This window comes from Helianthus annuus, chromosome 8 (assembly GCF_002127325.2).
Source record: "Helianthus annuus cultivar XRQ/B chromosome 8, HanXRQr2.0-SUNRISE, whole genome shotgun sequence".
Lineage (NCBI taxonomy): Eukaryota > Viridiplantae > Streptophyta > Magnoliopsida > Asterales > Asteraceae > Helianthus > Helianthus annuus.
The window spans coordinates 48,724,220-48,748,637 of record NC_035440.2 but is presented as its reverse complement, the minus strand read 5'-3'; the positions used below and the strand labels follow the sequence as shown (position 1 = coordinate 48,748,637).

The 24,418-nt window shown below is 35.1% G+C and overlaps 2 protein-coding genes and 1 long non-coding RNA gene across 5 annotated transcripts; 2 read left to right on the top strand and 1 right to left on the bottom strand.

Annotated features, from left to right (window-relative positions):
• Window positions 1-3,114: 3,114 nt before the first annotated feature.
• On the bottom strand, window positions 3,115-5,605 carry LOC118481099. The gene is made up of 2 exons (XR_004864388.1): window positions 5,468-5,605; window positions 3,115-3,925 (listed from the first exon to the last, which is right to left on the bottom strand). It is a non-coding gene; the product is annotated as an uncharacterized LOC118481099 (long non-coding RNA).
• Window positions 5,459-10,226, top strand: LOC110872851 (protein YLS7). Of its 2 annotated transcripts, none has more exons than XM_022121731.2 (5): window positions 5,459-5,604; window positions 6,370-6,968; window positions 7,203-7,477; window positions 8,216-8,683; window positions 9,726-10,226. In XM_022121731.2, the coding sequence occupies exons 2-5, from the start codon at window positions 6,503-6,505 to the stop codon at window positions 10,056-10,058; spliced, it is 1,542 nt and encodes a 513-aa protein (XP_021977423.1). In that variant the 5' UTR covers window positions 5,459-5,604; window positions 6,370-6,502; the 3' UTR covers window positions 10,059-10,226. The 2 variants fall into 2 exon arrangements, with proteins under 2 accessions (XP_021977423.1, XP_021977424.1); XM_022121732.2 differs by lacking the exon at window positions 5,459-5,604 and adding an exon at window positions 6,070-6,159.
• Window positions 10,227-12,668: 2,442 nt separating this feature from the next.
• On the top strand, window positions 12,669-17,677 carry LOC110872852 (65-kDa microtubule-associated protein 3). 2 transcript variants are annotated; one of them, XM_022121734.2, is made up of 13 exons: window positions 12,669-12,822; window positions 13,405-13,477; window positions 13,599-13,805; window positions 13,935-14,174; window positions 14,276-14,485; window positions 15,288-15,443; window positions 15,539-15,698; window positions 15,920-16,071; window positions 16,165-16,252; window positions 16,360-16,433; window positions 16,520-16,594; window positions 16,707-16,965; window positions 17,049-17,677. In XM_022121734.2, the coding sequence occupies exons 2-13, from the start codon at window positions 13,406-13,408 to the stop codon at window positions 17,531-17,533; spliced, it is 2,178 nt and encodes a 725-aa protein (XP_021977426.1). In that variant the 5' UTR covers window positions 12,669-12,822; window position 13,405; the 3' UTR covers window positions 17,534-17,677. The 2 variants fall into 2 exon arrangements, with proteins under 2 accessions (XP_021977426.1, XP_021977427.1); XM_022121735.2 differs by lacking the exon at window positions 12,669-12,822 and adding an exon at window positions 12,867-12,993.
• Window positions 17,678-24,418: the final 6,741 nt, after the last annotated feature.

Genomic DNA, 24,418 nt, shown 5'->3' with positions numbered 1-24,418 from the left:
TTTGACAGTACATTTATAGGGATAAACCCCTATTTATTGAAAACAAAACTCCATTTTATTTAGGTAACTTTTATAGCCACTTTTCCAAGCCTTCATTGCTTTATAGCTGGCTTCTATTGACTTTCACATTGTGTTACCTGAAACGCGTTTTAAAAACATTTTATCAGCAAGAAATACTGGCAAGTACATTCCATTTTGTAAAGCATCTTGTTTACACATTACAGTATTAAGGGCGATTACAATGTTTATATCTACACAATTACTCGGTCAGTATGTGTCACTCGACGGATCTGTGACTATGGTCATATCACACATTGGATACATGTGCCTAACTGTGAAGATTATCAAGTACTGTATACAAACCCCATAATACTGGTAGCAATTGTAGAATTACAAAGACTTAATCACTGTAATTGTATTTGAAAACATTTGAGGTTTTGGTAAAATATTTTGATTCACAAAAATGTACTCTCAAATAGTGAGAAAAAGTGAATGTACTTACATTGTTGACTTAGGTGATACTACTATAGCTTCCTGGTGATTCTCCTAGTTATTATCTATTAAAATTAAACAATGCACATGTGTTAGTAAAATAACTCAAATCACATTAACAGTACAACTCGAGACAGAACTCGAATGACTGAGTCAGGCAGAGCCTTGACATGCATTACGGAGCCCTAGATCAATCGGGTGTACCATGAGACAGAATTCCAACGACTGAGTTGGGCAGAGCCGACATGCGTTACGGAAGTCTAAATTGATCATGTAGGGTAATAGCAGGGTTATAATACTTACAACGAGGCAGAGCTTCGCTTTATAGTGGGCATTATGCCCGGGTATAATTTTTATCTACAGAATATTGAGAGAGACTTTGATTTCTAAACGACTGAACAAATGAGCTCGAGCTCTCCATTTATAGGCTGCTCGGCCAGTCTGTCGCGCCCCGTGACCAAGTAGGCCTTGGCCGTCGCGGCCTGCGAGGGACTACGTGTCGAGTATAGGCTTGACCAGTCACCAGCCTAGCTTCTCCGAGTCATATGCCACGTGGCACTTTGCAGTGTCGAGCAAATAAGGGCCATCGCACCCCGCGACAGACCAGGGTGTCTCCATCGCGGCCCGCGAGCGACCCCTGAACTTTGTTTTTCTTGATTTTTCTAAGTATAAGGGTATTTCGGGTTCGTTTCTCGTACACGGGGTATATTTAAAATAGATCTACTTCAGGTTGGCTTGAAACAATATTTTTATTAAAACTCATAATTGGTTCAGTTTCTTTTTTTTTTTCACAGGCACTAAGTCCTTTTTCTTTATATGTTGTTTTTAGTTGATCCAAGATGGCAACATGCTCAGTAGAACACGACGTCAAGTAGAATAGATCATATGATAAAAATTACATAATAAAAAGATTTTGATGGGTGAATTACACATGCTTACAAACTATAATGAAATATATACAAATTAAGTCAATTTCACGAAATCATGAGGGTTATAGCAAAGAGTTTATGACTATGGGATTTTCAACCATCCCCCAAAACAAAAACAAAAAATAGCATAGTTTGCTCTACCAATAATTCAAACATTTACAGTCAGATTTAACATAGAAAATCTAAATACCTCAATTCAAAAATCGGTTGGACTAAAAACACTTATAAATCAAATCAAAAGGCAAACCTCATTCCGATAATATGATTTTCAAGCATGAAACACATTGGAAGGTATGAAATTAGCAGCATCACGTAGATTTCTAGCCCTAATTGTAACCTGCCTACATATCACAAAAATATAATCGAATTAAAGCTATCAGACATGGATACCGAAATAAAAAATCGAACTAACCCTTCATTGATGATTTTCGTCTTTCCAACCTGATTTTAAGAGAAGCAGAAGAATTAGGCAACGAAAATAAACTGTGTGTTTTAACATAACCACTACAAAAACAAAAACGTAAAAAAGAAAGCAACAACGAAGATGCAAACCTAGTGACTAAGCATAGTATGACCACCGCAAGCTACGATGGATGAAGATGCGATAGGATCTGCAAATCAAAGAGGACGGCGTACACAGATTTCTTCAAATCGATGTTCTGCAAAATGAGAGAGAGAACAAGCAGGGTGAAAGGATAAGCGTGATTGAATTTGAAATTTGGATTGTGAGATTCAAAGGGTGATTTGAATTTTGAAATTTTGGAACCGAAAAGTGAGAACAAATAGGGGAAAAGGCCACAAAAAAATTCAACAAGCTTCCCATCGCATTATAGGTTTGTAGTTGTACAAACAAGCTTTTAAATATTTGTTGTGCTTTGAAGCATTGTACACAAAGCATTAATTACTTGTACATTTTAATCTACATGGTGATATTGACCAAGACATATATCAAAACGTGGACAAAAATAGCAAGTCGTCACGGTACTTTTGAGTGTTTTTAAAACGTCATACTTTAAAAGATACAATAAAAATACATAAAAGAATTATATGTTTGTAGTGGAGAGAAAATAGTGTAACTATAACCTAATTACTACCCTAAAAGTATTTTTCTATTTAAGTTTTTTCTACATGTTTATTGTTTATTTGCATAGCTAATTATTAGTTGTTATTTGCTTCTTTAATCATTTGTACATTAAAGCATTATTGACTTGTACATTTTAATCCGCGCGTTGATATTGAACAAGACAACCACCAAAACGTCGACAAAAATGTGTAGGTCGTCATGTTATCTTTAGATTTTTTTTTTAAACAGTATAGTTTATAAGATATGTCAAGAATACGTATAAAATTATAAGTTTGTTGTGAAGGGGTTAATTGTAACTAATTATCTATAATTTTGTTAAAACCTCATGGATTTAAGTGTAATAACTTTAGGGGCTAAAAAATAAATAGTGTTTAAAAGACCAAACTACCCTCATTTTAGGGGTCTTTCTATAAATAAAGGGGGAAAAATTCTTATTTTTTGGGTATCTTAAACTACCCCTCCCTCATGCATTATAATATAGTATAGATGAAGACAGTGACTGATGTGACAGTCATCTGATATGAACCAATCGGTTGATAGATAGATAATTCGTTGAGTGGATTAAGCTCAAAAGAAAATAGTAAGAAATAAGACTTTGAGATAACTCTCTTTTTAATATTTTTCATTCATAATAATCACAAAACACCTAAAGCCATTATATAGGTTGTACATAAGTTGATGAAACTAGTAAATAATCTAACCATCCACTAACCCATTATCTACTACTAAACTAACAAATAAAAGAAATACATGTAGATATAATTAAACTAAAATAATGTAAATGCGTGATGGACCACTTCGTGGGTTTCATGGCACACATCATTCCCTCCGACTTCAAGCAACCTTATCCACAAGGTTAAGAATCTGGACACAATAAGGGAGAAAATCCATGGAGGCCGCCACTCAATCTGATCCATTGAAGCCTTCCATTCACGAGCGTTCATAGGAGTGGATCAAGACCGCTCTAATACCACTGTTATGATTCTTGGTTAATTCACCAAAGAAAATAGATAGAAGCCAGACGAGAAAATAGAGAGATAATTAGACTTTGAAAACTTTCATTCATAATCCAAAATGGAAAGGTACATGACTATATATATAGTTAACACTCATGCCACTAACCCTAATAAGATGTACCCACTACTCACAAATTAGTTACCAACTACTCTTAACAATATGGAAACATGGGCATTCCTTTATTTTCCTTTATTTTAACACATGACTAACAACTTGAACATTCAAAATAAAGTGGATGGACTACACGTGCTTTACTCATGCACATATGCATGGGCTTCACTTAAAATGCATCTTTTGGACTCGGTAATGGACTCGGAGGGTGACTTGGGCTTCGGTACATAACATCATCGACCTTTCATTTTAAGGGTATATAAATTCGTTGAGTATCACAAACGCACATTCTCTGTGTACACATCAAAAGCACAGTTACAAGTACTCTCTAAGAACTAAATGTATGTAACTATTCAACTATTAGGCCGGAGGGTATGGAGGCGCCACCAAGGCCACCTCACCCTCTATAGCGCCTCCCGGCGCCATACACCCACACCCACGGATTTAAGAAGGGGCGCTATAGTGTCCTCGCCAAGATGTTAACGACATGAAATTGAGAGGATCGAGGTTGGTGGTCAAATATATCCGTTGCCAAACATTCAATCTAAAAAAAAGTCTTTTTTGTTCAAATATAACCTTCGAGCCGATCTGACCGAGCACCTATGGTTTTATCGTAAACAAGGAGGAGTCGACGAAGACGACGAGTGACTTTGTATTTTTTTTATTTTAATTATGACATTGTATGTTTTTTATTTAAATCGTGGGATTTTATTTATATTATTTCAATTATGGCATTTTATTTATATTATTTAAACTATGAGTTATAAATCAATATATCAAAATTAAATAATTTTTAAATTAAAAAAATAATTAGGTAATGATGACGGGCCTCCATCTCACACCCTGCAAGTTAAAGGGGAGCGTGATAAAGCCTCATGGCTGACATGGATCTTAGGTGACGCTGACGTGTCCTGATAAAGCCCCTAGAGACTCCATCCCACATCCTCTAAAGACTACATTATGCCACATTAGTGACACACAATCAATCCCCCATATTTTTCTTATATTATACCTCAATCTTTTTAAAAAAAAATTACAACACACATACCAAAATTTCATGTTCCATATACTTCTTTTTGTGAAAAAAAATATACTTCCAATCCAAGTAAGGAGCTGTTTGGCAACATCTGAATGGTTAAGTACTGAACCAGTAAAAAGGTCTGAACCATTAAGTGCTGAACCAGTAAGATGTCTGAACCATTAAGAGTCTGTATAATGCTTAACCGTTTAGAGACAAATGTCTGACCAATCTAGATTAGAGGTCTTAACCATTCAGAATCTGTATAATGCTTAACCATTCAGAGGCAAATGTCTGAACCATTCAGACATCTGCTCGTAAAACAAACAGTCTGAACCATTAAGTGCTGAACCAGTAAGAGGTCTGAATCATTAAGAGGTAAACAAACAGCCCTTAACTTAAAAAGTGCAAAAATTATATAATAATCACATCAAATGAGACACATAAGACTATGGGGTATGAGGCGGGGGTTGGGGTGGGGGTTGGAGAGAAACGCCCAAGTCACCACCCGGGTGGGCTTGGGTTTGGGCGTGGCGCCTTGGGCGGGAGTTTAAGGCTGGGCGTGGGGCATGCTAGCGATCCTATGTGGCCGGATCTTATTGGCTTGTTGGCTAGGGCATAGGCTCTTATTAGATTTTTTTATTTATTTTAATACACCTGGCCAAGCCACGCCAGGCTAGCCACGCCTCACCATACCCAACGGACACGTCACTCACCAGCGAGGGGCTCGAACTCCACGTGTCAACCCATGCCCCAAACCCCCCTCCACCACATACCCATGTTCTAAACACGGTTAAAATATAAATAATTAAATACCTTGCTGGGCTTCAACTTCACATATTTGGCTTTCTCACGTTTGGCCATAAATCTCTGCAATCATATCACGCCTTTTCCGGTGACTGCAGATATCTCCGTTCTCCGTCGATCTATCAACTCCGCCGCTCCATTCACCGGTAACTCTCACTCACTCGTTACAGATCACATATATCTTACACTACCACACAATCGTCATTCAATTCCGGAACTTCGATTTGATCTGAAAATGTTAGCTCTTTTGTCTTGTTTAGGGTTTCATTAATGCTTTAGATTTGATTCGTAAATATCTAGTTCAGATACCGTAATTTGTATCAAACATGACTTAATTGCACATCTAGTGTTTAGTTTGATTGATTGATTATGTGAATTTTGTGCGAAAGTTATGCAATGGAGTAATTACGATGCAACGTTTTGTTTTGGTGAGTTTTGTAGCTTTTGATGTGGTTATTTTGATTGTGACTGTGTAGTAAGCATTTATTATGGTTATATTCTGTTGGATCTGTATTATGCATAGTTACATAGGATGTCATGATGATATCATGTGTGTTAGGTTGATGATTAGGAGTTAGGTTCCACATGAAATCTGGATGTTTTTCTGTTTGTTTTGGAATTCACATAAAAGTTTTAGTAGTATGTTTATATCGGTATGTGTGTATAATCTCAAACAATGTCGCTATGTCAGCGTGTGACCGGTATGAAAACGATAAATCTTTTTTTTTTTTTTTTTTTTTTTTTTTTGTAGATGTCATAATCTTACCATTTCTTTCGAATTTATCTGAAGTATTTCACAATTGAAGTTGAAAAGAAAGTTACTAATCGTATGGCAAATTGGCAATAAGTTCAAGCAGTATTCTTATTATTTGGTCGTACAAGGGTACTTATTGTTCTTCAACATGCTACAGGTGGATTTTATTTCGTTTCACTTTGCTGGCACAAAATGATGCAATGGAGGAGTTGATTAATTCAAGGAGAAGTTTTCGCTGCTAATGTTGTTTCTTAAATAATTAATTAATTATTTTTGTGAAATATAAAACCATGAAGTTGGGTTCTCCTAAAGCAATGTCTGCATATCCAAAGACGATTCTACCAATTGCAGCGTCAGTAGGGGGACTTGCATTATTCGTAATTTTCGCCTCCTTGCTTCTGGTCAATCAGCCAATCGGAACTAAAGTTAGTGGGTATTTTTATAGTGTAGATCAAGCCACCAAAATTGGATTATCGTCTAACAATGAAACAAGTATAATTGAGAACTGGCTGAATGACACAGACAAAGAAAGAACGACTGTAGTTTCAAGTATCAACAAGACTGTCACAGATAAGCCTGTTGAAATAGATACAGATAAGCCTGTTGATTTAGTTAAAAATAAGACTATCGGTCTAGATACCAGCAATGCTGTTGATTTAGATACAGACAAGACTGTTGAAATAGATACCAACAAGACTGTTGATATAGGTACCGGCAAGATTGCTGATTCAAGTCCCAAGAAGATTGCTGATTCAGGTACCGAGCTATCTTTTCCATTAATCTGTATACTGATATAGCTTATGTATCAACAATTTGCACATACTATGATCATTGGTTAATTACATTTTTTAACTGATACTTCATGGAAGCTATTTTATGCTGTTTGCTGTCATCATTAATCATTTACTTTCGCTGTGTCTACAAAAGTGCAAACTTGCATAATATTATTCTCATATTCTGAGCTCATGATGCTGATGCTTGAATTTGTAGGATGTGATATCTATCACGGGAAATGGGTACTTGATCCAGCTGGACCATTATACTCGAACAACTCATGCCCTGTGTTGACGCAGATGCAGAACTGCCAAGGAAACGGTAGGCCCGATAAGGACTACGAGAATTATCGATGGCAACCCACAAAATGTGATCTCCCAAGATTTGACCCGAAAAAGTTTTTGGAATTGATGAGAGGAAAGACGTTAGCTTACGTAGGTGACTCCGTTGCCCGAAATCAAATGGAGTCGATGTTGTGCATACTTTGGCAGGCAAGTATTCTTTCTTTGTCGTGTCTTATAAGTTTTATATATGCATTTGTATTTATGCTAGTGGTTCCAAGTTTGACCATTGACTTGTTAATATGTCGATTCATGCTGTGTTTTAACTCAAAAGATACCGGGCGACTCCCGTTCAATCCGCTTGACTGTTTCACTTTTATCATAACTTTTTTTTATGAGTAAAATGCCATTTTCGTCCCTGAGGTCTGGCCAATTTTGTGACTTTTGTCTAAAGGTTTGTTTTTCCGCTTCTGGATCCAAAAGGTTTGAAATCTTGTCATTTTCATCCATTTTTCTCTGTTAAGCCAGTGGTATATTTGTCTTTTTTGTTAACTTAAAGGGCAATTCGGTGTTTTGAATACTTGTACATTATGCTAAATGCTTGTACATAAAGTGAACAAGATCGAATTGCCCTTTAAGTTCACAAAAAAGACGGAAATACCCCTGACTTAACGGAGAAAAATGGATGGACTTAACGATCGGGATGAAAATGGCAAGATTTCAAACTTTTTGGATCCATATGCGGAAAAACAAACCTTTGGATGAAAGTCACAAAACTGGCCAAACCTCAGGGACGAAAATGGCATTTTAATCGTTTTTTTTTATTTTGTTCGTTTGATCCAATAAGAGTTATAACATTACCTAAATGGGTCAAACTTTCCACCCGTAATTTCTTTGATTATTTTGGAATGCGACTGCTACTAAGAAATATCCATTTAACAATTACAGGCTGAAGCTCCTATAAATCGTGGGAACAAAAGAATGCAAAGGTATTATTTCCGGTCAACATCTACGACAATTATACGGATATGGTCGTCTTGGCTGGTCCACAAAACAACCGAAGAATTTGATTTTGCACCCGAAGGTGTAGACAAACTCCACCTTGATGCCCCAGATGAGACATTCATGGGTGACGTACCCACCTTTGATGTTCTTGTACTTTCCTCGGGTCACTGGTTTGCAAAACGATCAGTGTACATTTTAAATAATGAGATCGTGGGTGGACAGCTATGGTGGCCTGATAACTCTCGGAAGAAGAAAATTGATAGCACTGAAGCGTTTGAGATATCGGTAGCAACCATTATGTCCGCACTTGTGAATAAGCCAGACTACAAAGGTTTGACCGTGGTCAGGTCGTATTCACCTGACCACTATGAAGGTGGTGCTTGGAATACGGGTGGCTCGTGTACCGGGAAGGTAATAACAACAGACTTAGAGAAGTTTTTCTGAACGGTTTTGACTTTTTGACCTATACCAAAAGTAACCTGTTCTTTTTGATTGAACTGGTTTTGACTTTTGACCTACCAATGGGGTGGTGGTCCATTGGCAAAGGCAATGCCTTTAAACACTTCGGGAGGGGGAGGTCTTGGGTTCAAGTCCAACAGACGATAAGAGTAAAGAAATTTGCCGTTCAAAAAAAAAAAAAACTAGTTTTGACCTGTTACTTAAGATTAAATATGGCAAGTTTGGTCAAAGTGATTTCTGACTTTCTGGTCAAAACAAGTAATTTTCGGTACGGGTCAAAACGGTTCGGGTCGTGTTGATCTGAACACTAGGGCTGCAAATGAACTAAACGTCCAGCGAACAGTTCGGTGGAAAGTTCGTTTTTGTTCGTTCGTTTAAGACAAACGAACACGAACAAGAAATTTCATTCGTTTGGTTAAATGAACAAACATGAACAGAGGCGGCGTTCGTTCATTTAAGTTCATGAACGCTCAGTAACATGTTCGATAGTTCATTAGCGTATTTAGTTTTTATATTTTATATAAATACTTCAAAATTCATACAAATACAATATTTTGTTCATAAAAGCTTGTTTTTGTTCGTTTGTTTCCATTTGTGTTCATGAGCATTAGTTTGTGTTCATGAGCATTAGTTTGTGTTCATGCATGTTCGTTTTCGTTCGTTGCCTATAATTAACAAACGAACACGAACAAGTTCATTTCCTTAACAAACGAACACGAACATAAAATCTCGTTAACAGTTCGTGAACACACACACACACATATATATATATATATACATACATATATATATATATATATCTTAACAAACGAACTCTGTTTGTTCGCAACCCTACTGAACACTATTTGACTAATAGTGTTGTAACCTTTTATCAATACTAATGCCAGATTTGATTACAAAATAATGATATTTGATCAGTCAGATTTGATTACAAAAATGATATGTGAGGATTTATGCATTAAAAATCTGATGATTAACTAATATTTTGTAACAGATAAAACCTGCAGTGGACGGGGAGTTAGTAGAGAGCGAGTTCACCAACATAATGTACGGCAAACAAGTATCAGGGTTCAACCGTGGTATAAAGAACAAAACTAACAAATCACGGGTGGCATTTATGGACATCACAAAACCTTTCTCGTATCGGCACGATGGTCATCCAGGCCCGTACCGCAATCTTGACCCGAATAAGATCACGAAAAGGAGTGCTGACGGGCGGCCACCACCGCAGGATTGTTTGCACTGGTGTATGCCGGGCCCAGTTGATACATGGAATGAGTTTTTGATGGAGACTATTAGAAGAGACTTTGAGGCTCATGATTCATGAGGTGACAGTTTTATTTATAGAGTATTTATTTATACGGGTATTGTTCTTTACACGATGAGAGTATAAACTAGCTAGCTATAGCACCATGTTGTAGTAGATGAGTTTCTGACCCCTTAAATTATTTAAATGCCCTAAATAAACTATTGATTGAAGTGTTTTTATCTTTAATTATAAAATTCTTTATAGTCTGATCCTAAAAAACAAATAAATCTTGGCCAAATTTAACACCTCATAATTATAAACAATTAGAGTGCTAACACTAGTAGAAGACCTCGTTAGGTTCACTAAACCTAACTCGTTAGACCATGCGTAGTCGTGCCCAAGGGGGCGTTTTTTTGCACCGGAAAACGCCCAAACACGCCGCCCCACCACCCCCTTGGGCGTGTTTTGGCTGGAATTGTTGTTTTGGTGTTGTTTAAATCACGGTATGTCATATAGGAAATAAAGGGGAGCTAATCGCAGCCTCACATGTATGCTAAACGTACTTTCTTATTGACTAAAAAAGTTATTAAGATGAAATAATTGATTTACTATGGGGAGAGAGGTATGTATGGTAAAAAATAAAAATAAAAATATTAGAGGGTGGGGTATTTTTAACACAGCCCAAAGAAATAGAAAATGTGGTTGAATTAATGTGGTGATAAGTTTCGGTCGAACATGCTACACATTTAAAATTTAGTCTGTAAACCTGGGGTGTAAAAGGTTCTTAATATCATTTTGAATTTTACGCATCTATTTACTTATATTTTAAAAGTCTTGTAGCTTGACTTTTTTTTTATCAAAAAGTTGACTATAAAGTTATATGTATTTAAAATAAAAAATTTGTTTGATGTACCAGTCCTAAATTTTAGGTTAATTTTTTTTAAGTGCGGTTCTTAACATCCTTGAAAGAATAACTACTACAATGCATTCCGTAAGAGTGGGAGCTAAACCTATTTGCTGTGCTACCTTTTTGTTTAGGTCACATGTTGCATACAAATGGTTTACCCAACATATTAAAGCACTAACCTTTGCATAATCTTTGGAATTGTTCAACAACATTGGATTCGATGTTGTTTGTTTACCAAAACAAACATATGTGTAAAGTGTTTGGCTAATTGGTTAATCCACCCTAGGACACCCTGCTGGCAGATCTCATAACCAACATAAAAACAGGCTAAATCGTGTAAACTACATGCAAAGAACATGGGATGAACATTTGATCGTTGGACCTTTACTTTATCTTGTATGTCGATGACTGCATTACCATCATTGTTAGATGATTTGTGTGTATGTATGTGTATGTATTTGGGTACATGTAGGTAGGTACGTATGTTTGTATGCAAATGCATGTGTGCATGCATGATTTTGTACGTAGATAGGTAAGAATGTACGTGTGTTTGAGGCGATCCACTATATCACAAGTACACATCTGATATTTAGACGGGGTGAAATGAGCTTTAGAGTGGGTTTCTGACTGCGTCTTAAGCTACGTTTTAAAAAGGTCTAATTTTCAGACGCGGTTAAAGAAAGCCTCATATGATGGATTGGATCATGAATTGTCACACGGGACATAGTTCTTGTTGCAACCCCCCCCCCCCCCCCCAATTTCCCAAACCATGGTGGTTTACATGGTTTAATTCATGGCAACCGTAATCCTCTTTCAATTAGTTATGAGATTTTGATTGGTGTGGGAGGATAGTTGATGATAAAGGGGGTCATGGTCCACATTATATAGGGTGATGAATTAAATTGGTGGATAAGAGTAGTGTGACATGACGCTGATTTTAAAGATGGTGGTAATCATTTGGGTCATGTCCAAACCATATAATACCTTCTATACATAGTAACTCATTTAATTTTGTACTCATCAGTCATAAGTATCCTAGACCCATAATTGTGAACTAAACATTCAACAAAACAACATAAAGCACATCATTTTTTTTCCTTCAAAAGTAAAACACAATAAATGAGCTGAACATAAAAAAGACGTAAAACAAATTGAGTTAATGTAAAAAAAAATACGTGAATTAATAAGTATAAAATAAATTAGGTCATATATGTTAAACATAATAGATCATAAATGTTATTAGACCTAGACTAACAAAAAGTTAAAGGATAGTTGATGTAAATAAGCAAATGTTTAAATACCTCTTGTAACCTTATTTTGAGAAAACACAATTACTTTTACACGTTGTTTAACAAGTTAACGGATGTGATAGCTGAATTCTAAAAAAAAAATTAGCGAATTAAAACTTATAACAAAAAAAATTTGAATTAAAAAAAAAATAAGTTGTAAAAAATTATCAGTTAAGTTGTTATATAATGTAAGTTTCGTATTTTGTACTTTTTTAAAACACCAATTCAAACATATTTCAAATTTTTTACAACTTTTGGAGGAAAAATAAGAAATCATCCAAAGCAACATGCCATCACTTTTGGGACCAACAGTAGTCGATTACGTTAATGCTTTTGGGCCACGTTTGACCCCTTTCTTTTTTTATTTATTATATTATTATTTATAAAATAATAATAATAATTTAGTGACAAACGAAAAGGTACCGTGGTAGAGACAGACAAACACTCCGTTTTGAAATTCAAAATCTTCTCCGATCTCACGGCTTTAATATTTATTTAATTTCTTGTCAACGGTCGAATTCTTTCCATTTCAAAATTCAAATCTCATTTCTTTTCTCACAAACAACTTTATCTCTCTAACTCTCTCGGTTTCTTTTTTCATACCCTTCACCGATCTGTTGCAAAATAAAAACACACACTAATTCAGGTTTGTGTTTCAGATTTGAATCACTAGGGTTTCGTTCTTATCTCAATTCTTTTAATTCTTACTTGTTTGTTTGTTGATTATGCGTGATTCTTACTTACTTCATGTTAAATTGTATACCCCATTTGTTTAAACTAATTAATGCAATAGAAAGATAAGGGTTACCCGATTCAGGTTTGTATTTTACATTTGAATTTAGGGTTTCGTCTTTATCTCTATTCTTTTAATTCTTACTTGTTGATTATCTTCGAAATCATGTTACATTGTTGTTTAATTAATGAATGCCATAGAAAAACAAGGGTTTGATGAATTACCCAATTTTCAGTTTCAAATTTATAACTTTTTTTTTTTTCATTTCAAGTGATTTACTTTATCAAATCTTGAAAGTTTTTTAGGCAAATTCTCAAAATTAAGATAACTTGTGAGTGAAATGTAATTAAAGGGGGGGGGGGTGTCGATGGTGTCGGGTTGAGTGGTTGAATTTGATAGATAAACGGGTACACGATCTAACCAACCAATGGTGTTTGTGTCAGATTTATTACAAGTGGTTTCAGTTTATTAATTCAAAAGTGTGTTGTCTCTCAGAATGTCTACTCCTACAAAAGATCCACTTATGCAAGTGGAAACAACTTGTGGTTCTCTTCTTCATGAACTTCAGGTATTCTTTCTTTTAACATTATTCTAAACTTTTAGTTCTCAATTTATTAAAACATTTTTTAAGTATTTAGGCTTTCAACTAAACAAGGGTAACTTAACTTGTATGTAAATTATGAAATCAGATAATTTGGGATGAAGTCGGTGAGTCGGATGTTGAGAAAGACAAGATGTTGTTGGAGCTTGAAAGAGAGTGTCTCGAGGTGTACAGGAGAAAAGTCGATTTGGCGAACAGAAGCCGGGCTCAACTAAGGAAAGCAATTGCTGAATGTGAAGCAGAGTTAGCAACCGTATGCTCTGCTATGGGTGAGCGGCCCGTGCACATTAGGCAGGTAATATTAGAAAAAAAAGAAGGATTTGGGCGGGTTGGGTAAAGGGTCAAATCAAACCGGTGCGGGTTTAAATTTGTCATTTTAAAATACTTGTTGAAACGGGCTGGGTCGTGTTGGCTATTTTTGCAGTCTGATCAGAACACGAAGAGCCTAAAGGCGGAGCTCAGAGCCATTCTTCCGGAACTAGAAGAAATGAGGAAGAGGAAATCCGAAAGAAAGAATCAGTTTATCGAAGTTTTAGAACAGATACAAAAGATACAAATGGAAATTTACACAACTTCCGCTAAGACACTCTTGGATGAAACGGATTTATCATTAAGAAAGCTTGAAGAACTTCATGTGCAGTTACAAGCACTTGAGAAAGAGAAGGTAACTCTACCCTTTAAAACACTAAATTTATTACAACTTTAGTACATTTTAAAATTGATTACAATGGCTAATTACTTGTTATTTTTCTCGTAAATATCCAGAGTGATCGAATTAAGAAAGTTCTAGACCACATGAACACGTTGAATTCACTGTGTTTGGTGCTTGGAATGGACTTTAATCAGACGGTTCATGAAATTAATCCTGGTTTAGCAGAAACCGAAGGAACAAAGAGCCTAAGTAATGATGCGATCGGGTGTCTCGCTGCTGCTATACGGAAATTACATGAGGTCAAAATTGAGAGAATGCAACGAGTAAGTACATGGTTATATTTGAAATCTAACGGCTCATATGGGCGGGTCGAACGAGTCAGAAGTGACCTGAAGTTTGTTTAAATAACCTTATAAATAGATTGATGAGTAAAGTTACCAAAATTTAGGATTTAGTCCCGAGCTTTCTGAAAGTACACGGATGGTCCCGGTGGTTTGCACTTTGTAACACATTTAATCTTCTACTTTGCCAAAAGTCACATGGATGGTCCCTGTGGTTCGCACTTTGTAACGCATTTAGTCCCTAACCTGGGCATGCTGAAATCTTTAGATTTGTTGGCTAGGGACTAAATATGTTACAAAGTGCAAACCACAGGGACCATCCGTGTACTTTTGGAAAGTTAAGGACCAAATCCCAAATTTAGGTAAGGGTTATTGGATTTTATCACCTCTACCTATTGGCTATTGGCCGCTGCCACCCCCAACTATCACCTCTAACTCTCTAAGTGTTAAGTTGGGGGTGACGGACGTCAAATTGATAGTTGGGGGTGGCAGCGGCCAATAGTAAGAGGTGATAAAATCCAATAACCCTTTAGGTAAACCACAGGACCATCCGTCTACGTTACTCTGATTTATTAAAATAACTGAGCAGGTCAAATTGGCTGACCCGAAGTTTATTTAAACAATTTCAACCTCTTAAATTGCTTTATTAAAAAAATTTAGTGGGTCAAATGTGACCTGCAGTGTATTCATTTACTTATACTTACAACCTCTAGCATAGCTATATTAAAAAACTGATAAATATTTTATATTGTAGTTTACTTATAATATGTCAACTTTTTGTTAGCTTCAAAATCTTGCAAGATCTCTATTAGAGCTATGGAATTTAATGGATACACCAGTGGAAGAGCAGCAGATGTTTCAGAGTGTTACCTGCAACATAGCTGCTACGGAGCAGGAGATCACGGAGCCCAACTTGCTTTCTGTCGAGTTCATTAATTATGTAAATAAATTACGGCGTTTAGATTTATCATTCAAACGTGTAACCGAGTTTTTTTTTAAGATGGAGATTATTAACATGTTTTTTCTCCTTTAAAGGTTGAGGCTGAGGTTTCACGACTTGAAGCGTTGAAGTCGAGCAAAATGAAGGAACTCGTCTTCAAGAAACGATTGGAGTTAGAGGACATTTGTAGAAAGACTCACTTACTTCCGGAAGCTGATAGTTCAATGGAGATAGCTATGGAAGCTATTGAAACTGGTATATATATATTTATGCAAGATATTTATACAAAAAAAAAAATATGATAAACATAACCCTCCATTCATAAAATACAATGTGTGTTGGGTAAACTTTGTGCGGATCAAAACGGGTCAGGTTGACCGACCCTAAACACTCTATGTCAAAAGTTTTCGTTCTTTTGATAAATAATTGTGTCAAATATGATTACATAATTATATGCTTTGCGTTTCTAAATGAAGGAGCTATTGATCCCGCTAGTCTTCTAGAACAAATCGAGCTACAAATAGGGAAAGTTAAAGAAGAAGCATATAGCAGGAAAGAAATACTCGATAAAGTTGAGAAGTGGATTTCGGCGTGTGAAGAAGAGTGTTGGCTTGAGGAATATAACAATGTATATCTTCTTTCTTTGCTTTTAGTTACTTGTATCTTTTTATTTATTCCATATACATACTTAACTAAAATATTTTTTTATTTTTATATCCAGGATGATAATCGTTATAACGCTGGAAGGGGTGCCCATCTCACTCTAAAACGTGCAGAAAAAGCCCGCGCTTTAGTCAATAAACTTCCTGGTAAGTCTAACTTTTGAATGAATTTTGACCCATTTGAGATAAAATCATAATTAAATGGATCATATTTGCCAAATCTTTTTTTTTTTTGTTGATTTTTTTTCAAGCAGGAATGGTGGAGGCGTTAGCTGTGAAGACGATAACCTGGGAGAATGAGAAAGGCATAGACTTCACTTATGACGGAGTAAGAAATTTGATTTCATAAATAATCTTTAAAAATGTTTTATTTTTTTTGTCAATTTTTTTTTTAATTTAATCTGTCCTATGCAGATCCGCCTTCTTTCCATGCTTGAGGAATATAAGATCTTGAGACAAGTAAAAGAGGAAGAGCGAAAACGACAAAGGGTATGATATATCCAAAATGTTATGAACGGGTCAATCTGGGTCGTGTTTAGTAACACGTTGATCTATTTTACATAATCTCGGAGACTTTACAATGTTGTTTTGTGTGTTTTAGGACGAGAAGAAACTTCAAGGACAGTTAATGGCAGAACAGGAAGCCATGTTTGGTTCAAAACCGAGCCCAATGAAGCAACAAAGTGGGAAAAAGGGGTCTAGGATGTCTTATGGTGGTCCGAGTAACAGAAGATTATCACTTGGGGGAGCTATGCACGCACCTAAAACCGATCTTCACTCTGTTAGAGCTACGCCTAACACCCGTCATACAAAAAAGATTGAACGACAGTTAAATAATCGCGAAGATGGACTTTCAGCTGGTAAACATAGTTCTAGTTCTACCTTTTTTTTACAATAATGTCATTTTTTTTGTTATTTACATTTAATGTTTTTTTTTATTTAGGGAGAAGAGGTTTGGACATAGCAGGACTTCCTGCAAACAGAAAACATTCTATCAGCGAAACCGAACCACCACAGCCGCAACAGATCTTCCGAACACCGTTTTCTCCTATTTCCTCAACAGAATCGTCGAAAACCAACATAAGTTTACTGGAAGATCTCAACAGAAAACACGAAATGTTGCAGAAAACTTTTCAAACCAGCAACAACAACACGCCGTTTACAACTCCTTCGAAAACCTTAATAATATCTGCAACAGACGACGAAAACAGAACTCCTAAAACCAACATGATTCCGATGGTACCATGCACACCGTCAACGATTTCTGTACCGATGCAGACTGCAATGACACCTGCACCAGCTTCAATGGGTGTGGATCAGATTAAGAAGATGATGATCCCTGAAGAGATTGTTGAGTACTCTTTTGAAGAAAGGAGAGCAGGTTTTGTGCTTCCGAGAACACACTTGAAGGCGGTTGTTGCAGTTTGATGATGTTTTATGAGGTTAATTGTTTAGGATACTTTGATTTGGTTTGAAGTCAATTGTAATTGGCTTTTGGTGACATATTGATGATGTTTGAAGTCAATTTTAACTGACTTTATGAAAATGAATGATTTCCACTTTTATTCTTAAGGTGATTGGATCACAAATAATTTTTATATTCATTATCAATAGAGTAAATTGCCATTTTAGTCCCTGAGGTTTGACCAAAATTGTCATTTTAGTCCAAATAGTTATTTTCTTGCTATTTTCGTCCAAATGGTTTTGTTTTCTGTCATTTTAGTCCCTAACTTTTGTCTTTTTTGCCATTTTCATCGACCACCACCACCACCTCCCACCACCCACCATCACAACCTTCTGTTATCACCACCCACCATTTTCACCACCACCGGCCACTTTTCCGCCACCCACGTCATCAACCAACACCACCGCCATCATCGTAAAACCAACAACCACCGCCATCATCTTCACTGTAAACCGCCACAACACCATCCCCATACCATCGCACCTGCAAAAAAGAAAGAAAAATGTGGTTTGACCAAAATTCACCTAAGTTAACTAAATTTTTTTAATGGAGTTAGTGGGTTGGATGAAAATGGCAAAAAATGACAAAAGTCAGGGACTAAAATGGCAGAAAACAAAACTATTTGGACTAAAATGGCAAGAAAAAAACTATTTGGACTAAAGTGGCAATTTTGGTCAAACCTCAGGGACTAAAATGGCAATTTACTCTTATGAATATTTGTTTTTAAAGAAAATTATGAAATTGATATGCAAGAGCATGTTGTTTCTTTTACCTCTTATACATAAACTACAAACACGGAACATCATCGACTAGAAATGAGATCTGCATAAAAAAAATTATAAGTTTTTTTTTTTTTTTTTCTGATTTATAAAGCTCGACTTTGAAGTATTTTTAAGGTATGATCATGCATAGACTAACATCTTTTTGCCTCATATTCTTTATATCTAACAAAACAAGTATATCCTTGAGTTTTAAAATACATATAAAAAAGATTTCTCGAAATAAGACCTACTGAGTAATAACTAGCCATTAGCAGCAATTGATTTGGTGATCTGAGGAACCTCTCTTATACTGCTTTTGTATAGGATATCTAACAATCCCCCAGCAGACATGAAGATGTGTTTTTGAATATGGAAAAAGTTTCAACCGATTCACATTGTATAGCAAATAGCCAAATAAATGTGTGTCGTCCATATGCGAGACACAGAAGAGCAGGTCACGTGGAAGATGCATTTACGAAGAATGCTTTAGTAGGACTTAAATGTTGTTGATATGCAAAAGAAGGGTGGGTCGCAACTACAATCATGTCGAAGTTGAATTTAAGCATATGTTTGATGGAATTAAGTGTGATACGCGAGTTAAAATGGATATGCGACCATTGTCTCATGTACCTCCTAGCTATTAGATATAGGGTTTATGCGTAATTGATTACTACAACGATTATAAGGGTAGGGTATATCACGTACTAGTTTCGTGTATTTTTCTATTTAAAAACTGACGTGACAGTTATAAAGACAACATTGTGGACAATAGACTTCATTTGATCTTAGTATTTAATAATTCCACAATCATGTATGATTGGTATTAAAACGGTTCCGGATAGCTAATGTTAGTTTTCTTTGTTGATCCTTGTGTAAAGTTGCCCCTTTTTCTTATTTTTTGACATTTTTATCTAATTGAAATTCATATGACAATTTCATCACCATATTTCGAGCTATGTCTTTCTGTAACTGGGTGTATCGATTTATTGATTGTTGCTAGTTCGTGAGCTCTACCACTTTCAACAAACTAAACCAAATACAATGAACAAGATTACAGCAGTACCATTAGCCAAATGTAGTCACATTCAAAAACTTTATTGCATGTTATTTTTACAACACCGAATTGTAGGTTATGTTTCACCAGGGGCGGAACCAGTGTAGTGTTAGCCGTAGCACGGGCTACTGCTCAACTTTTTGCCGAAATGTAAAAAAAATGTTATTTCTCAGTTTTATGTATTCGAATAACCCCGAATGTAATACTAGGATACCCCTGAGTGTACTATTAGAGAGATGGATAAGAAAAATAAAATATTTGGAAGAAGATAGGCGACCGGAGTTGCAGAGACCAACGGAGAAGAAGACTGTGTTTTATTGTTTTTAAAACAAAAAGATAAAACCCTTTGTTTTTATGTGAATCCTTTTCTTCTCTTGAAAACTGTAAAGTAGCATATCCCAAAATATTAAAATTTGATAACTTAAATCTTTTTAATACTAAACGGCGATTTACGTATTCTAAATTGTTAGTCTATTATATTCTTTTTTATTTAGAACTTAATACTTATAACAATTTTTTATTATAAGTCATCTATTTTTAAAAATATGTAAATAACATATGACACTTTTCGTCGTATAAAAATATTTTGTTGTCAAAATTATTTAGTATTAAAAACATCAAACACTTTAACAAATATACTAAATTAAAGTTCGTGATGATATCAGTAGATACAAAAACTTAGATTGGGACCCGACTCGGAATTTTTTATGTTCGCTCGCTTGTATGAATTAAAGCATTCAAAAACAATGACTTCATACAAAAAAACCTATGATCCGCCACTACAATGACTTCATACAAAAAAAATCTATGATCCGCCACTGAATGTACAGTAAAAAAATTGCTTTGTTTTATAAATGTACGGTAAAAAAAAGTTTTAGGATACCCCTGAATTTTTCTTCTAGTTCCGCCACTGTGTTTCACTATGTTAATCACACACTTAAAAAATTCATTAACTCCCGAACACCTCCACAGCAAACACGAATCTTAGTTTTCATTTTTTTTTTCTTATATAACGATACACATATGTAAGTATATCACATTAAAACAGAAAAAAAAAAAAATAGATGATTTTTTTTTCATGGAAACAACTAAAATGACATTTTGTCACATAGCTCTGTTTCTTTATATTTGTATAAAAAATATATGACATCTTATATCATTATGGTTTCCCATCATTCAGTAACAAACTACTTTTTGATGTTGATTTAAATTTGGGTTTTTGTTCATGTGTATGTGTTTTTTGCAGTTTGGAATTGACCCCACTGATGCAATTACTCTTTCTCAATTTATTTAAAATAATAATAATATTATTAGCCACCAAACAGCATATTCTTTAATCGTGCCAATAATGAAATGTAGCGACTCAACTGCCCCCAAAATTAATAATGTTAATGTATCCCATCAAAAGAAAAAATAACCGCTGCTTGTTATATTTATTTATTTATTGAGTGAAACTAGGTTTTGCCCGCCCGTGTTGCGGGGCATTAAGCCGAATATTTCTTTCTCATAGCATATACGTCTGTGTTTTAGTTACTTGTACATACTACTTATAACACGATCTAAAAAAAATACATTGAGTAAACAAAGTAAAACAAAATACTACCATACTTTTGCTAAAAAAACTAAAACGATGGAAAAACTACCGCTTGGCATGACGAATAAAAATTAAATCGAGCCAACCAATTAAAACAAAACACTACCATAGTCTTCTAAAAAAATATTAAAACGAATTTTATACTGGAGGCAAAATCGTAAATAAACACAAAAAAAAAGCATGTCGAAATGTAAATCAACTTAAATTTATATCGACACGTAAATAAAAATAAAGACGTAAACTCGATTAAAAAGTATTTACAAAGTTAAAGGGGTTGCAAGAGTCAATGCTGAAAGTTAAAGGGTAAAAGTGAAAAACAAAAAAAAAGCCACAAAAAGAAAAGAAAGAAAGAAAAAGAAAAAAAAAGGAAAACAATAACGACAACACCACTGTAGCAAAGTGGTGTTGTCATTTGATATATGTAATAATATCATTTTAGTCCATGTGATTTGTATCGTTTTGTCAGTTTAGTTCAAATGTTTCATTTTTCGCATGTGGGTTCAAAAAGGTTTCACCGTTGCCATTTTAGTCCACTGAGTTAACTTCATCCATTATTTCTATTAACGAGAATGACAATTCGATCATTTTATATGTAATTCTGTTAACTAAAAGAGCAATTCACCATATAAAATAACGGAATTACCCTTCTCGTTAACAGAAATAATGGATGAAATTAACCTAGTGGACTAAAATGGCAACGGTGAAACCTTTTTGGATCCACATGTGAAAAATGAAACCTTTGGACTAAATGGTAAAATGACCCAAACCATAGAGACTAAAATGACATTTAACTCTTATTTATTTTTAACATATTTTACAAGAAGAAGCTGATTGTTGTTTCAAGTTTAAATCCGCAATATTTGCATAACCTATTTGCGCATGTTGCTTTGAATATGTTACACACACGGTTATATAACATTATAAATCTCTCATAGTTCTCAGCATATTGTTGAATATTGAAACGAATACCCCCTTTAACACGAACGTAACTAACAACCAAAACTTGTTATCATATCTAGCCCGGTTCCAACCAGATTCAAACCAACTCATGTACATTCCTTATATCTATCCAAACAACCTGATAGGATTGGTTCTTGTTTGACTTTGACCCATGAAAGAAGAAACCTTAATTAGTCAAAGAACCAAGAGCTGAACTCGAATTCTCAGCCTTCCAACCTCTATTAACCTTTTCAATGAATTCTTCCACTCTTCTTCTGAGCTCATCGTCCTGCAATTCCTCATGTTCTTCGACCGATAAATTGCAATCATCAGAAACTTGGTCAACATCTATCAGCACATTGGTGGAAACCTCTTGAAGCGGTGTAGTCCGACTCACTAGAGTGGTTGTTTCAAAACTTTTGTTTTTGTTAGTGGCAAACCGCGATGGTGGTGGTGGTGGTGGCGGTGGGATTGGAGTGGCGGTGTGGTTATGATCAGAATTTGATGTGGGTTCCAAGCTAACAAGAATGAGAGTGACTATGATCAAATTACAGAAAATAAATATCAAGTGTGGGTTTGAAGCAGCAACTGTGATCAACTCCAACATGGTGGTGGGCTGGTGGTGGTGGTGGTGGGGTGTGTGTGTGTTGGAGAGGTGGGTTGGGGTTAATTGGGAGAGATGAAGAGTTTATAAGGATGAGAGAATTAAAAGAGTGTGCTGTGTAAGCTTTTGGATGATTGAGGTGTGGTGTGAAAGCTATCTGTAGTTGACTTTGGAATATAAAAATACAGATTGGTTTTCCTAACAACCATATTATATTATAAAACTATAACATTAAAAGAGCTGATTGGTTGTATATGACTTATCATGATATAAAAAAAATAGAGTTAAATGTCATTTTCGTCCCTGTGGTTTGAGTCATTTTGTCAGTTTAGTTCAAATGTTTCATTTTTCGTCTGTTGGTCCAAAAAGGTTTCATCGTTGTCATTTTAGTCCACTGAGTTAACTACATCCATTTTTTTTGTTAACGAGAAGCGCAATTCGGCCATATAAAATGACTGAATTGCCTTTCTCGTTAACAAATATAATTGATGAAGTTAACCCAGTGGACTAAAATGGTAATGGTGAAACCTATTTGGACCCACATGTGAAAAATGAAACATTTGGACTAAACTGACAAAATGGACCAAATCACAGGGACCAAAATGGCATTTAACTCTAAAATATATTAACAATTTAATTATAATAAATAATATTTAAAATTTTAATGATGTTTTTTTGTAAGTTTTATATAATTTTGACAAGTTCAACTCACTTTAAATATTTAAAAAAAATTGTAAGTTTTAAATAATTTTGACTTGTTCAACTCACTTTAAACATAACTCGTATAATAAAAGGTCAAAATTGCCACACAAAGGATCATAAAATATCTATAATATGAACCTGTTGGCTAACAGCAATAGAATTCTCATAAATACACAACAAAAATCAAGCATGAGCTTGATGTCATAAAAATGTAGCCTACTACTAATAGCTAGGATTATTTCCAAATTGATTACCCAAGTTGATAAAATGTACAAAATTTAACTTACTAAAATTCAAAAATTTCCAAACAGGTGATACAAATTTAATTTTTTACTCGTTGTAGATAAACGAAAAATACAACAAAATCCAATTTATGGCTTAAAAGAGTATTAAAAAAATCCAAAAACTAGTTTTAACTCACATAAACTCCAAAATTATTTTCAAGATAATTGTTTTTTTCCAATCATGATAACACTAATTATTATTATACTATAAGAGACCCAAATCAACCCGTTACCCAACCCGCCATATTAGAAACTCTAGTTTTTAACATCAATAGAGCACTTATTTTTCTTGCCGTATTATATCCATTCTAAACATAAAACCAGTATTAAGGGGCAGGGGCTGTTTGGCAACTTCTGAATGGTTAAGTGTTGAATAGGTCTGAACCATTAAGTGTAGAACCAGTAAGAGTAAGAGGCTGTTTGGTAGCCTCTTAATGACCATTCAGATGCTACATCTTAATGATTTAAAACCTCTGAATGAATAAGAGGTAACCTCAAGTCTGAATGGTTAAGAGGTAACCTCTGAATGGTAAATCATCACATGTCACATTCTTCTACCTTCTCATTGATAAAATTCTTAATGGTTCCATTAAGAGGTAGCCTCTTAATGACCATTCAGAGGCTACCAAACAGCCCCTAAGGGGCTGTTTGTTTACCTCTTAATGAGGCTCTTAATGGTTCAGACCCCTTACTGGTTCAGCACTTAATGGTTCAGACTGTTTGTTTCACGAGCAGATATCTGAATGGTTCAGACATTTGCCTCTGAATGGTTAAGATTTATACAGAGTCTGAATGATTAAGGGTATGTTTGGCATGGAGCTTTTAGAAGCTTTTAGGAGCTTCTAGTTTTAAGCTTTTAAGAAAAAGCTCCTACTCAATAAAAAGTCTTGTTTGGTTGAAGGAGCTTTAA